The sequence below is a fragment of the Amblyraja radiata genome, chromosome 21 (assembly GCF_010909765.2).
Source record: "Amblyraja radiata isolate CabotCenter1 chromosome 21, sAmbRad1.1.pri, whole genome shotgun sequence".
In the NCBI taxonomy this organism is placed as follows: domain Eukaryota; kingdom Metazoa; phylum Chordata; class Chondrichthyes; order Rajiformes; family Rajidae; genus Amblyraja; species Amblyraja radiata.
The window spans coordinates 6,985,887-7,001,780 of NC_045976.1; the positions used below are offsets into that span (position 1 = coordinate 6,985,887).

At 49.5% G+C, this 15,894-nt stretch overlaps 1 protein-coding gene across 7 annotated transcripts in view; it reads left to right on the plus strand.

Moving 5' to 3' along the window:
- eea1 (early endosome antigen 1) overlaps nucleotides 1-14,863 on the plus strand; it is a 96,852-nt gene extending 81,989 nt beyond the window's left edge. For 5 of the 7 annotated variants that reach the window (XM_033039423.1, XM_033039420.1, XM_033039421.1 and 2 more), the window contains 7 exons: nucleotides 220-405; nucleotides 1,478-1,609; nucleotides 4,702-4,887; nucleotides 6,930-7,168; nucleotides 8,654-8,774; nucleotides 11,779-11,877; nucleotides 13,574-14,862. In XM_033039423.1, the coding sequence (XP_032895314.1) occupies nucleotides 220-405; nucleotides 1,478-1,609; nucleotides 4,702-4,887; nucleotides 6,930-7,168; nucleotides 8,654-8,774; nucleotides 11,779-11,877; nucleotides 13,574-13,696 (1,086 nt within the window). In that variant the 3' untranslated portion in view covers nucleotides 13,697-14,862. Of the gene's footprint in view, nucleotides 1-219; nucleotides 406-1,477; nucleotides 1,610-4,701; nucleotides 4,888-6,929; nucleotides 7,169-8,653; nucleotides 8,775-11,778; nucleotides 11,878-13,573 lie in introns of all 7 variants that reach the window. The other 2 variants (XM_033039424.1, XM_033039425.1) reach the window with 2 other exon arrangements.
- The last annotated feature ends 1,031 nt before the right edge of the window (nucleotides 14,864-15,894 follow it).

The following is a 15,894-nucleotide window of genomic DNA, read 5'->3' on the forward strand; positions in this document are numbered from 1 at the left end:
AGTGTAGGATAGTGTTAGTGTGCAGGGATCGCTGGTCGGGAAAGACTGTGTGGGCCAAATGGCCTGTATCCGTGCTGTATCTATCTCTAAAGCTCTACGCGCTGCGCCACGCTGCCACCCTGGTTCAGGTGAAAACAAAACAGGTTGATTCCCGGCTGCAGTGCGTTCGGGGCTGTTTGCGGGAGACCAGGGAAGTAACGGGAACGTCTTATACCGCAGGCAAAGGTGGAGAAGTTGATGCTGGCAGAGGAGGAGCTGGTGAGCAGCAGGAACCAGGCAGGTAGCAGCCAGCAGACGGTGCAGGAGCTGAAGCAAGCCAAAGCCTCGCTGGAGACCACCTTGGCCAACAGTGACGCGGAGAGAAAGGAGGCGAAGAGCCGACTGCTGCAGATGGAGAAAGAAAAGGTAACGGGCTCCGTCTAATCCTGGAGTGAAGGCGTGCTTTGTGAATAGTTTATCATTCCACTATGAATGGCATAGATTTAGACTTTAGAGATACAGCGCGGAAATAGGCCCTTCAGCCCACCTTGTCCGCGCCGGCCAGTGATCCCCGCACACTAACACTCCTACACACACATGGGATAATTTTAGTAAATCCATTTCAATCCACGATTTGAGGAAGGGTCTCGACCCAAAACGTCGCCCATTCCTTCTCTCCAGAGATGCCGACTCACCCGCTCAGTTACTCCAGCATTTTGTGTCTACCTTCGATTTAAACCAGCATCTGCAATTCTTTCTTGCACATGAATGGTGGTGGTTCTTTTAAAAGCTGAAGCTTGCAGGCAGTGATTTATGTGAACGGTTTTCAGATTTGAGTTTAACATTTCAATTTAAAATTCGAGTCAATGCATTTCGTAATTCAGAAGCTTTTATAATTAGGGCAGCACGGCGCAGTGGTAGAGTTGCTGCCTTGCAGCGCCAGAGACCCGGGTTCAATTATGATTATGGGTGCTGTCTGTACGGAGTTTGCACGTTCTTCCCGTGACCGCGTGGGTTTTTTCCGGGTGCTCCGATTTCCTCCCGCACTCCAAAGACGTGCAGGTTTGTAGGTTAATTGACATTATAAAATGATCCCTAGTGTGTAGGACAGTGTTAATGTATGGTCTGTGTGGTCTTGGTGGGACAAAGGGCATGTTTCCGCGTTATATCTCTAAAGTCTAAAGTCCAACCCTCTGCACATGAACGGTGGTAGTCTTTTAAAATATGAGGCCTGCAAGTCTTGTGAACGGTTTTCAGATTTTAACGTTTAACATTTAAAAGTTAAAATTAGTGTCAATGGGTTTTATAATTCAGAAGCTACAGCTATTTGTTTTATTTGAGAGATTTAATGTCAAAAGTTGTTTTTAAGTAGTTGGAACTTTGGGGTCTTAACTTCCAAGATTTAAGATTTAAGTGTAGCCTTTCTTCGCCCTCACCCCTGCCTTGCCCCCAACCCCCCCCCCCCCCCCCCCTCCTCCCCCCTTCCAAACTTCAATAGGCTTTAAAAGAAGAGGAATTAGCAAAAGAGAAAGTGCGAATAGAGGAGCTGCAAGGAGTCAGGACGTCCCTGGAGCAGCAGGTGAACAGATCTAAGGAGGAGGCACGCAACAAGAAACAAGGCTACGACAAGGTGAGTACATGCAGCAGTGCAATCATGGATGCACTTCACCACTGCACGCTCGAGGGGTTATCAACTTTCCTTTCAGCAACTAAATGAATGACCTGAGGTGATTCATAAGTTCTAGGAGCAGAATTTCGGCCCATCAAGACTGCTCCATCATTCAATGTTGGTTGATCTATCTCTCCCTCTTAACCCCATTCTCCTGCCTTCTCCCCATAACCAATGAAACCGGTACTAATCAGGAACGCCCAGGTGCGGTGTTCCTGATCGAGTTGGCCCACGTTGCATTTAATGGAAACTTCACTTCCAGTCGGGTAGGAGGTACAAGGAGCCTGAGAAACCGTGACCGCCAGCTTCAAGAACAGCTTCTTAATCCCAGTAACCATCAGACACTTGAACACCGTGCAACTGTGACCCAGGTGACTCTGAATCTGCTCCCCCTCCCCTGTATCCACCTGTTCCCAGACTTTAACCACCCCTCATCTCTCCCCCAGCCCATTCCTCTCCACCACAATCCGTCTGAAGAAAGGGCCCAATCGGAAACGTCACGTGCAGGTTTATACTGAAGATAATTTAGATCCTTAAGATAATTAATAAGATAATTAACATTACTGAAGAAGCTTCTCTATCTTTCAGTCTGAGTAAGGGGACCGACCCGAAAGGTCACCTATCCATGTTCTCTTGAGATGCTGCCTAACCCGCTGCGTTACTCCAGTACTTTGTCTTTTGTTTGTAACCCAATATCAGCAGTTCCTCGTGTCTACAGCTATGCACTGTCTTATCTGCACTAAGCACTTGGGTTTTTTTGCACCAGCATTACAATTATTAATTTATTTTTAATTATTCTGTATTTCCGTATATTGCGGTTGCAAGCCTGTTGCTGCAAGTAGGAATTTCATTGTCATGCGTCGGTAAATCTGACAATTAAATACTCTTGATTTCACCCCATCTGAGTGCATCCTCCTTCACAGAACAGTCACCAATTCATTAGCCCCGCTGATTGCATTTGGTACATCAATTTATTTTAAATGGCAACTCTGAAATAGTTTAGTTTAGAGACGCAGAGGGAAATCAGCCCTTCAGCCCACAGACTCCGTGCCGACCAGCGATCCCCGCACATTAACACTATCCTACACACCCGAGGGACAATTTACAATCTTTACCAAAGCCAATTAACCTACATGCCTGCGTCTTTGGAGTGTGGGAGGAAACCAGAGCACCCGGAGAAAACCCACGCGGTCACAGGGAGAATGTACAAACTCCGTACAGACAGAACCCGTGGTCAGGATGGAACCCGGGTCTCTGGTGCTGTGAGGCAGCAACTCTACCGCTGTGTCACCGTGCTGCCCTCTCTCCTCTCGTTTGTTTGTTTCTCGACAATTAGAAAATGCTCGGATCTGGTTCCAAGCATTGACCTCTATTTACAATAGATCCGGTTACTTCTTCCTTTTGAAACTAAAGGGGCTGTCCCACTTGGGCGACCTAATTGGTGAGTTTAGAAGAGTTTGAAAAAATGACATGTTGAAGACCCCCTTCCAATATGTTGAAGACCAGCTTCGACTAGCTACGACTAACTTCGGGAAAATTAGAAACCAAATAGTGGAGAGTGAAGACGACCTCCTTCGATCTCCTTCGACCTCCCTTTGACCTTCCTTCGACTATGATGAAGACGATCTACGACTACCCTCGATTACCTACGACTAACATGCCGATCTACTACCACTAAACCTACAAGTAAAAAAGTATCGATTTTTTTCCATGGCGACCTTTTTTTACTTGCGGGCATTTTTTAACATTGAAAAAAAACGCCGTGACCTAGTTGAGCTCTCGAGTACGCGGAGACCATTCTCGAGCATGAAGGAGAGTTACAAAGACCTCCTACGACCTTGTGTCGACCATGCTGAGAGTGTGAGTCGAGGGAAAATCTGCCAGAACTCGCGGATTAGGTCGCCACAGTGGGACAGGCCCTTTACTACTTCTATCTCAGCTGCACCATCCTTTCCTGTTTTACTGTCTGCCTGTGTTGATTTATATTCCTTTGTCCAAGCCACCCATAAAATGGTGCTAGTTTTGAGATCCTGTTCCACCACAATACTCCATTGTTACCCACTCTTTCCCACTTAAATAACCACACAGTTAAATGGGGTGGTCAAAACATCCTTTGGCACATTGGCCTTCAGCAGTCAGAGCATCGAGTATAGAAGTTGGGAGGTCATGGTGCTGTTATACATGATGTTGGTGAAGCTGCATTTAGAATATTGTGTTCAGTTCTGGGCACCATGTTATAGGAAAGATGTTGTTAAGTTGGAACGGGTGCTGAGAAGATTTACAAGGATATTCCCAGGACTTGAGGATTTGACCCACAGAGAGTGGTTGTTGAGCTGTCTAGGACTCTATTCCCTGGAGTGCAGGAGGATGAGGGGTGATCTGATACAGATGGATGAAACCATTAGAGGTATAGATCGGGCAGACGCACAGAGTCTCTTGCCCAGAGTTGGGGAATCGAGAACTGGAGGCCACAGGTTTTAGAATTTATCAGAATCTGAGGGGTAACTTTTTCACGCAAAGGGTGGTGGGTGTTTGGAATGAGCTGCTGGAGGAGGTAGTCGAGGCAGGGACCAGCGCAACATTTCAGAACCAATTAGACAAGTAGGACAGGCCTTGGACAAGTTTAGAGGGATATGGGCCAAACGCAGGCAGATGGACTAGTGTAGATGGGGCATGTTGGTCAGTGTGGACAAGTTCAACAGAGTTTATTGTCATGTGTCCCTGATAGGACAATGAAATTCAAGTTGGGCCGAAGGGCCTGTTTCCACACTCTTACTGTATGACTCCATGACCAGATTAGTGGAAAGCCTCCTCCAGTACTAGGTGAGTGGGAAACTGTTTACTCCTAAGACACACTCCAGACCTCCACCCTAAACCTGTCGTTCTCCCCTCTCCCAACCTCCAGTTGATCCTTTAAACCTCCAGCTTCAGCCGGTCCGTGAAGGGTTTTGTCCCTGTGCGGTGCATGTCTCCTCTGTGACGGCGGGGCGTGTGTGGAATGAGGCCATGTGAGTGCAGGTTTGGGGGGCTGACGGTGTTCGTGCTGCCCGCAGGAGTTGTCGGCGCTGAGGGAGGCCAAGCAGCTGCTGATCCAGCAGAAGCTGGAGCTCCAGGCCAAGGCGGACAGCACCAGGTCCATGCTGGAGCAGGAGAAAACCAGCCACCAGCTCACCAAGGCCAAGGTCGACGAGGCCCAGCAGAATATGAAGAAGCACCAAGCAGACTCGGACGCCAAACTGGTTGGTACTCTAGTATAAGACAAGACAGAGTGCCTTTTTGTCAGCTGCTTTATTGCCCTGTCCCACGTACGAGTTCATTCCAAGAGTTCTCCCGAGTTTGCCCTGATTCGAACTCGGAGATTTACGGTAATGGCCGCTCGTCGGTGCTCGGGGCTCTCGTGGACATTTTTCAACGTTGAAAAATCTTGGAAATCTTCACGAGTCTTCCCGAGCATACCTGCCATTAGCGAGTCTTCCCGAGTACCTGCCGTTTGTGTTACGAGCCGCTAAGAGACGTCCCCGAGCTCTGATGTACCCGCTACGTTCATTCTCCGTGCTTACCACGAGTTTGAATTTTTTTTAAACTCGGAAGTGCTCTTGGAATGAACTCGTACCGTGGGACAGAGCCATTAGTATTAAGACTCGTTTCTCATCTCTCTCATCTGGGAGCGTTTGCATTAATTCGGGAGGGAGGGAGGATCTACCAAGGGTAGACTTTGGAAGACCAACACCAAGTGCTGGAGTAACTCCACAGGACTGGTAGCATCTCTGGAGACAAGGAATGGGTGGCATTTCAGGTCGAGACCCTTCTTCAGACTAAGTATAAGGAATTGCTCCAGCATTTTGTGTCTTTCTTCGGTGTAAACCAGCATCTGCAGTTCCCTCCTACCCACTGAGACATTGGAAGGTTCAGCGAAATGGGTGAGGGGAAAGCTGAGAAAGGGGTGATCAGATAGAAGCCACCTGGGAAGGCTGAGGTGGGTTTGAGTGCATCTGTGTGAATGCTGTGAGCACAGGACAGGCCAGGCCATCCACGGGCTACACACACTCCCCAGACGGACACTCCTACATAGGCTCAAGCTCCCATCCCATTATTCAATCCAAATGCCCAACGTATCTTTGTCACTGTTTCCTCTCACCGCTCGCTTTTAATAGTTGTTCTTTACTTTAGACTTTAGAGATACTGCGCGGAAACGGACCTTTCGGCCCACTGAGTCCGCGCCGACCAGCGACCACCCCGTACACTAGCACTGTTTTACACACCAGGGACAATTTACAATTCACTGAAGCCAATTGGCCTGCAAACCTGTACGTCTTTGGAGTGCAGGAGGAAACCGGAGAAAACCCACAGCACCTTTCAAAATATAACAATGATTGTGGCCACACAGTGGCGCAGCGGTAGAGTTGCTGCCTTACAGCGGTCACAGGGAGAACGTACAAACTCCGCACAGACAGGATCCATAGTCAGGATTGAACCCGGGTCTCTGGCGCTGTAAGGCAGCAACTCTACCGCTACGCCTCTGTGTGGCCACAATCATTGTTATATTTTGGAAGGTGCCGTGAGCTTCATCCTAATCCTCTGGGACACTACTGTGTCCTTCCCTCTCTAGAGATAGCAGCCTGTCTCCCCAACCCCTTGCCTTATGCCACTCTGCTGCCCATTACCATTCAGTGATGGTCAGTGCAAAAGAGCTGGGAAATTGCCAGAAATTGATCAGTTTTGTCCTTATTAGTGAGACAAATAGTAGAAACACAGCCAGACTTGGAGAGGCAGTGGGGGGATTTGAGGATGCCTGGGCTTTTTTCCCCAAGAAGACCATTAGTCAGGAAATGAAAGGACAGGAGAGGGGTAAATGTAGAGGGAGCTGATGGTTCACGTTGCCTGGAGTACAATAACCACCTGAGATGAACCCTTGTGCACACACAGCATGCACTATTCATCTGCTTCTGTAACACTCAATGCTTTGAAGCTGCTGTTAATGTGTAATCATTCTCCTGACTGCCTGGTGACTCCATCAGCTTGGCTTGATGTGTTTGCCTGTGCATTCTTATGCTGTGACGTTTAACGTACAAACTCCGTATAGACATCACCCGTAATCAGGATTGAAGCCGGGTGTCTGGCACTGTGACTTGTGGGGAACTAAGGTTGTTGTACACTTGGGGCGCGGTGGCTGTGTGAGATTGAGGTCTGTCTGTCGGGCTGGGTGTGGACAGTCGATGGAGAGTGTGCTCTTGTTGTGCTGCGACTTGTCTCAGCCGCTCTTCCCGTTGCTCCAACGCAGCAGCTGGAGGCGAAGGAGAGGGCCGGGCAGCGCAAGATGCACGAGGAGGCGGAGCTGAAGCTGAGCATGCAGATCACGGCGCTGAACGAGAACGTGGCCACTCTGAAGAAGGAGTGGCAGAGCAGCCAGCGGCGGGTGAGCGAGCTGGAGAAGCAGACGGACGACCTGCGCGGCGAGATCGCCGTCTTGGAAGCCACCGTGCAGCACAACCAGGAGGAGAGGAGAGCCCTGCTGGAGAGGTTAGTCTGCGCTGACTGCGTGGCTGGCTGCACGGAGCACGGAACACTAGCACTGGGGCTTAGGGGGCTGATGTGGCCGTCAGCGTAAAGAAGGGTTTGGACCCTATACATCGCCTAGTCCTTCCCGCCAGAGTTACTATCTGACCCGCTGAGTTGCTCCAGCTTTTTGTGTCTATCTCCAGTGTAAAGACAGTGTAGGTGGCAGAGTGGGTGGAAGACCCAAGCTCAAGACCATCGGCCCAGATTCACTTTCAATCCCCACCTCAGCAAAAAAATGCTGCAATAGTCCCAGCCTCAACTACCTCCTCTATCAGCTCGTTCCATACACCTTCCACCCTTCCTGTGAAAAAGATACCTGTTAAATCTTTCCCCCTTCACCTTAAACCCATGTCCTCTGGTTATCAAATCCCCTACTCTGGGCAAGAGACTCAGTGCGTCTACCCGATCTATTCCTCTCATGATTTTGTACACCTCTATAAGATCACCCCTCATCCTCATGCATCCAAGGAATTGAGGAAAGGATTATAAATGGCATCTGGGAGGTAAATATTTTATGGAGAGTGGTATGTATCTGCCACGCGCTGCTAGAAGTGGTATTGGAATCAGATTCTAGCGCTGTGTTTACGAGGCATTTAGACAGGCATGTCAATGGGCAAGGCATCGAAGGTCGGCACAGATGTGATGGGCCAAAAGGTCCATTTCTGTGTTGTGCACCTGTGACTGACTTTCTGATGTATTTAACTGCATCCTCCATTCAGGGGCAGCTACTAAATTGTGGCATTGACAGCGACATTTCCGTCTCACGATTAAATAAAGGAGGTGGAGGCAAAGCTAACCCGCTGGGTTTGCCAGTTGGCATAGGTTCCCCTCTGTCCCAGTTGAGGCAGAGTGGCAGAAGGCAGGCAGTGCTCAGCTGGGAACAACTGAGCCCTTGGGGAGAGGAAGTGCAGCCTTAGTTACACCCAGGTCGAGTTACAGTTACAGTTTAGTTTATTGTCACGTGTACCGATGTACAGGGAAAAGCTTTAGTCATAAGTGATAGGAGCAGAATGAGGCCATTTGGCCCATCAAGTCTACTCCGCCATTCAATCATGGCTGATCTATCTCTCCTTCCTAACCCCATTCTCCTGCCTTCTCCCCATAAATCCGTCCTAATCAAGAATCTCTATCTCTGCCTTAAAAATATCCACTGACTTGGCCTTCACAACCGTCTGTGGCAAAGAATTCCACAGATTCACCACCCTCCGACGAAATAAATTCCTCCTCGTCTCCTTCCTAAAGGGACGTCCTTTAATTCTGAGGCTGTGACCTCTAGTCCTAGACTCTCCCACTAGTGGAAACATCCCCTCCACATCCACACTCTATCCAGGCCTTTCACTGTTTGATGTTTTTTGCGTGCTGTAAGGCCTGTGGTCATGCACACGTTGCTGTCTGTCGCCGTCTGTCACTTGTGCCCATTCTCACCGCTCGTGCCTTGTCGACCAGGTTACTCAGCAGCGAAGGGGAGATGGAGAAGCTGCAGGGGAAGGTGATGGACCTGAGGCGGAAGCTGGATGACACGACAGCAGCCATGCAGGAGCTGGGCCGAGAGAATCAGGCGCTGCAGGTAACCATGCGCCGCGACTGGAGAAGCAGCGAGAGTTGACCTACACCCCGGCACAAGGAATGAGAGGAGACGACAGGGGCTAATGGGTCGATTCTAAAGCATGTGCACATTCAGAGGGGGGTACACACTGTTGATAGTGGCAGGGCAATAGACAATAGGTGCAGGAGTAGGCCATTCACCCCATTCAATGTGATCAAGGCTGATCATCCACAATCAGTACCCCGTTCCTGCCTTCTCCCCATATCCCCTGACTCCGCTATTTTTAAGAGCCCTATCTAGCTCTCTCTTGAAAGCATCCACCGCCATCTGAGGCAGAGAATTCCACAGACTCACCACTCTCTGTGAGAAAAAGTGTTTCCTCGTCTCCGTTCTAAATGGCTTACTCCTTATTCTTAAACTGTGGCCCCTGGTTCTGGACTCCCCCAACATGGGGAACATGTTTCCTGCCTCTAGCGTGTCCAAGCCCTTAACAATCTTATATGTTTCAATGAGATACCTTCTCATCCTTCTAAACTCCAGAGTGTACAAGCCCAGCTGCTCCATTCTCTCAGCATATGATAGTCCCGCCATCCCAGGAATTAACCTTGTAAACCTATGCTGCACTCCCTCAATAGCAAGAATTTCTTGAGGAATGTGTACAAAATCATGAGAGGAATAGATCGGGCAGATCACAGGACACACGTCTAAGGTGAGGGGGGAAAGATGAAATAGGAACCTGAGAGATGACTTTTTCACACAAAGGATGGAACAAGCTGCTGGGAGAGGTAGTTGAAGCAGGTTGAAACATATAAGATTATTAAGGGATTGGACACGCCAGAGGCAGGAAACATGTTCCCAATGTTGGGGGAGTCCAGAACCAGGGGCCACAGTTTAAGAATAAGGGTTTGGCCATTTAAAACGGAGACAAGGAAAAACTTTTCACCCAAAGAGTTGTGAATCTGTGGAATTCTCTGCCTCAGAAGACAGTGGAGACCAATTCCCTGGATGCTTTCAAGAGAGATAGAGCTCTTCAAGATAGCGGAATCAAGGGATATGGGGAGAACTAAGAAACGGGGTACTGATTGTGGATGATCAGCCATGATCACAATAGACAATAGGTGCAGGAGTAGGCCATTTGGCCCTTCGATCCACATTCAATGTGATCATGGCTAATCATCCCCAAATCAATCGCATTGAATGGCCTACTTGGCTCGAAGGGCTGAATGGCCTACTTTTGCACTTATTGTCTCTTGTCTATTGTCTACTATCGCAACATGTAAGCAACATTTAGACAGGCACACTGGGAGGACAGGTTTAGAGGGATATGGGCTAAGCTCAGGTAGGTGGGACTAGTGTAGATGGGACATGTTGGTCGGTGTGGGCAAGTTGGGCAGAGGGCCTGCTTAGGCTGTATGACTCCAGTAAATGGGATTGTGGTTTGTATGAATGAAGGGAGATTACGATGAACCTGTGCAGAATATTGTGGTTGGGCCACAATTGGAGTATTTGGGAAGGATTTGAAAATCCTAGAGAAGATGCAGGAAGGATATTAGGGATATTAGGGAGTAAAGGGACTGCTGGGGATTTCAGTTGGACAGCTAGATGGAGAAACTAGGTGCAATCTCCATGGAATAAAGTTACACAGCTGGTAGGGCCACTGCCTCCCAGCACCAGTGATTCAGGTTCAATCCTGACCTCCGGTGCTGTCTATGTGGAGTTTGCACATTCATCCTGTGACCACGTACGTTCACCCCATCCCTCCCTGGCCCATCAACAATCGTCCAATCTGGGGGCACCTCTTGCCTTGTTTTTGTTTGGCATCTTGTATCTAATGGTCAGTACAGGGTTTAACTGTTGAATTCAAATGTAATACTGCAGTTTAGTTTAGAGATACAGCATGGAAACAGGCCCTTTGGCCCACCGGGACCGGCGACCAGCATTCCCCCGACACTGACACTATCCCACACACATCAGGGACAATTTACAATTTTTTACCAAAGCCAATTAACGTACAAACCCATACGTCTTTGGAGTGTGGGAGGAAACCGGAGGACCCGGGTCTCGGGCGCTGTAAGACAGCAACTCTACCGCTGCACCACCATTGTGGTCGGCGTGGACCCGTTCCATGTTGCATCTTTCAAGCAATCACTCTTATAGCCCTGTCCCACGGTACGAGTTCATTCAAGAGATCTCCCGAGTTTAAAAAAAAAATCAAACTCGTGGTAAGCACGTAGAATGTACGTAGCGGGTACGTAGGAGCTCGGGACGTCTCTTAGCGGCTTGTAAGGCTAACGGCAGGTACTCGGGAAATGCGGTAAACTCGGGAAGATTTTTTAACATGTTGAAAAATGTCCACGAGAGCCCCGAGTACCGACGAGTAGCCATTGCCGCAAATCTCCGAGTTCGAATCAGGGCCACCTCGGGAGAACTCTTTGAATGAACTCGTACAGTGGGACAGGGGTTTTAGCAGACTCATGGCAGATCTGAATGCAGTCACCAGCACCCGTAGTCAGGATCGAACCTGGGTCTCTGGCGCTCTAAGGCAGCAACTCTACCGCTGCATGACCACGGCATCACCGTGCCGCAACCAGTTGCTCAACAGCAGCAAGAGTGTGGCGTGCAGCTTCCTGCATTGAGCTGCAGACTGCTGGGTGTGACTTGAATCTTGGCCGGTGACCCATGGCATCCACCCACCCTCACACAGCAAGGAGACACAACCTCCTGGCCCATCCTGTTCACACCACAGTCGAGCTCCTGGTCGACACCAATCCTTCCCTGTCCCAGCCCCCCCCTCCTCCCGCCTTGCCCCACCATCACCCCATCTCGAGGCTCCACACTGCCTTCATACCAGCGCGATTTACAGTGGCCCATTAACCAAACAACCTGCACGGGAAGAAACCCACACGGTCACAGGGAGAATGTACAAACCCCACACGCACAGTGGTGGTGATGGCCATTGAACCCAGACTGCCTGTTCCCACACTGGATCACTCTATGATACTATAACGGTTCTCTTTTGTTGTAGATTAAGCACACTCAAGCACTGAATAGGAAGTGGACTGAAGATACTGACGTGTTGAATTGTATGTCCTGTGGAAAAGGGTTCTCAGTCACCATAAGAAAGGTAAGTGAGCGCTTGCTGTTTCAAATCTTCAGCCCCTGTCCCACTTACGTCTCCTTGGCATGCTAATTATGCGACCTCGTGGTCACATTGAGGCGCGACGGTCCCGCGAAGGTCACACGCGTCATCATACGCCCGCACAACCGTCTTGAGCGCGTGACGTCATTTGAAGATGGACACAAAATCCAGGAGTAACTCAGCGAGACTGGCAGCATCTCCGTTTCTCTATCCTGCCCTCACTCCCACAACCAAACATCTTTCAGGCGTTTATTGTCCAAATGTCTCTTTAGTCAATTATTGTCTTTCGGCATTTAGACATGAGCCATGAGTAGACAATAGACAATAGGTGCAGGAGTAGGCCATTCGGCCCTTCGAGCCAGCACCGCCATTCAATGTGATCATTGCTGATCATCCCCAATCAGTACCCCGTTCCTGCCTTCTCCCCATATCCCCTGACTCCGCTATTTTTAAGAGCCCTATCTAGCTCTCTCTTGAAAGCATCCAGAGAACCTGCCTCCACCGCCCTCTGAGGCAGAGAATTCCACAGACTCACCACTCTCTGTGAGAAAAAGTGTTTCCTCGTCTCCGTTCTAAATGGCTTATTCCTTATTCTTAAACTGTGGCCCCTGGTTCTGGACTCCCCCAACATCGGGAACATGTTTCCTGCCTCTAGTGTGTCCAAACCCTTAACAATCTTATATGTTTCAATGAGATATCCTCTCATCCTTCTAAACTCCAGAGTGTACAAGCCCAGCCGCTCCATTCTCTCAGCATATGACAGTCCCACCATCCCGGGAATTAACCTTGTAAACCTACGCTGCACTCCCTCAATAGCAAGAATGTCCTACCTCAAATTAGGGGACCAAAACTGCACACAGTACTCCATGAAGAGCGAGGATAAGGGGAGAGAGAGCAGAGGCAGCCAGAATTCCATTACTGTGAGTTGTGCTCTGTGGGGAAGGGCTGTGGGACATGGAGTGGAGATACAGGAGTGCTGCGTTCTGAGGTCCTGCATCACCCCCACCAGTTCACAGCAGGTACGGCACGTCACGGCGGCGCAGCTGTAGACTTGTTGCCTCACAGCACCACAGACCTGCATGTGATGCCGACTACAGGTGCTGTCTGCACGGAGTGTGCACGTTCTCCCCGTGACCTGTGTGGGTTTTCTCCGGGTGCTACGGTTTCCTCCTGCACTCCAAAGACATGCAGGTTTTTAGGTTAATTGGCTTTGGTGAAAATGTAAATGTTTTAGTTTAGTTTAGAGATACAGCGCGAAAACAGGCCCTTCTGCCCATCGAGTCGGTGCCGACCAGCGATCCCTGCACACTGCCACAATCCTACACACTAGGGCAATTTTACACTCATACCAAGCCGACAAACCTGTACGTGTGGGAGGAAACCAAATATTTTGGAGAAAACCCACGCAGGTCATGGCGAGAACGTACAAACTCCGTACAGACAATCACCCATGGTCAAGATCGAACCTGGGTCTCTGGCGCTGTAACTCTACCGCTGCGCCCATTGTCCCTAGTGCGTGTGGGATAGTGTTAGTGTGTGGGGATCGCTGGTCAGCGTGGACTGGGTGGGCCGAAGGGCCTGTTTCCGCGGTGCATCTCTAAACTAAACGACACTAAAACGGTGAATGGAGCAGATGTGGGTGCTGTGATTTACTGAATGCTCCCTTTCTTCCCCCTTGCAGCACCACTGCAGAAACTGCGGGAACATTTTCTGTGCCGAATGCTCTGGCCAGAATGCCTTAACCCCCTCGTCGAAGAAGCCTGTGCGAGTGTGCAACAAGTGTTTCGGCGATCTGCAGGGATGAGCGGCTGGCAGACGGCCAGCCTGCTACCCCCCCCCCCCCCCTGTGTCCGCGCTGGCTTTTTGTATCCCCAACCATGGATGCGTGTGGAAGGTGTGGGCGCGGCCGCTAGATGCTGCACGAAGGTCGGGAACATTGGTGGGGTTCACACCTCTTGTAGATTTAACGGGGGGGGGCCTTCCTCTAACGGGGGAAAGTTGATCATCCAGGATCAGGAATAACCCAATGAATTTACCAGAAACCACACAAACAGACCGTGGCCGTACGTAAATATAGTGAGATTCTGCGTTGCACTGAGATCTGGCGTAAAACCATTTTGAAAGCGGGGGTTACCTTGAGGTCACTCATTAAGCTTTGGGCAATGTACCTGCTTTATGACTTCCCACTGGGTTCCTCTGGAAGCTGGTGATGATGAGAAACCCTCGGCTGCTGCCATTATGCGGGCGGGCGGGGGGAGGTGATATCTAGCAAATGTTAACTGTTGTCTCCCCCTGGACCTTTTTATGGAGTGATTGGAGCTGGGTGTTTGCTTACTAGTTTCTCTGTACACCTGATGTCGATCGGTTGTGACTAGTTCGAGTTCTCCTTTGCCACTAGCTCTGTCTCTATCGGTTCTGTCCGTGATCCATCCGTTCCATGTACATGAGGGATGGGGAAGGTGGCCATTTTGTTTCTACTGCTCACCGCGGTCCTGTTGTGCCTCAGGACGGGTTGTAAGGTGAACTCGTGCAGCTCCGTCTCGCATTTCACTTCACGGGCTGCTGGGGTGGGCTTCTTGGTGACTCCGACTTTCTGGGTGGTCTGTGGCTAGCTCCTGCTCTCAGCAGTCAGTGTGGCCTCTTACAGGAGCACCCCGCTGCTGCTGAGCCACCCCTCACTCCCTCCTCCCTCCTCCCGCCCACCCGCACTCAAACCCTCCTCCTCACCACACACTGCCACCATTCACATGTCCAATCCTTGTCTTTGCGTTACAGTATTAAACTCTGCCTGAAACCGGAACATCCACTGCTTTCCCTGGGATTTTCCTCTTGAAAATGAGGCAAGACCCAAATGCTGAATATTTTAAAAGACCATTTCCAAAAGTGCTGAGGTTAACTCAGCAGCATCTCTCGAGATGGACACAAAGTGCTGGAGTAGCTTAGAGGGAAGGCAGCATCTCTGGAGGGAAGGAATGGGTGGCTTCGGGTCGAGACGTCACCCATTCCTTCTCTCCGGAGATGCTGCCTATTCCGCTGAGCTACCTGTGTATCTTCAGTGTAAACCAGCACCTGCAGGTCCTTCCGAAGCATCTCCAGAGAACGTGGGTGGGTGACATTTCCGGTCGGGACCCTTTTTCAAATTCTGACCCAAAACACCACCTATCTATGTTTTCAAGCAATCCTGCCTGACCAGCTGAGTTCCTCACAACACTTTTGCGTCTTTTCTTGTAACCCAGCATCTGCAGTTCCTTGTTTCTCCATTTTACTGACTATTTAATAACATTATCCAAATGCTGCCTGCTTTATAGTTCCCTCACCTCAATCATATATTAGTATGCACGGTTACATAATACTTCTTTTCCTTGTACAAACACATTCGCACCCCCAACCCCATTGCCAACCATTTAAAAGGGGCGTTATTTTAACGGGTGCTCCTTGCCAAATATAAACCTCTGCTAAATTCACAAGATTCAGCCATTTGAGGAGTTGCAGTTCACAAATGTGGCACCAACTCTGGTCCAGTTGTCCCTGCCCTCTGTTACACAACTCTTCTGTTAATAGGAGAGTAAGCTTGAGAGAGATGTCATCACACCGACACTGGATGGGCGAAAGGACAAGGTGCTGGCAGTCTGAGTTTCCATGCCTGTATGACTCGCCTGTCACACAAACTAGTTGCTTCATGGCTTGTTGTTTTAAACGAAATGATGTGAATAATAGGCAATTGTGTACAAAAATTGTATTAACTTCCGTACTATCATGTGAACCTGTGTATAGATCATTTGAAGGTTTAATTCTCACTACTGGATGAAGATCATGTACAACTGTTTATAGTACAACTGTTCATTTGAACGGTGCCACCACAATTACATTTATTGTTTAGTAAAACGACATCTATGATTATTTTATCATACAAAGCATCTAAAACCCACTCAAAATTTGTGCCATCTCTCTCTCTACCTCTCTCTCTCCCCTCCCTCTCCCCCCCTCTCTATCCCTGCCCCC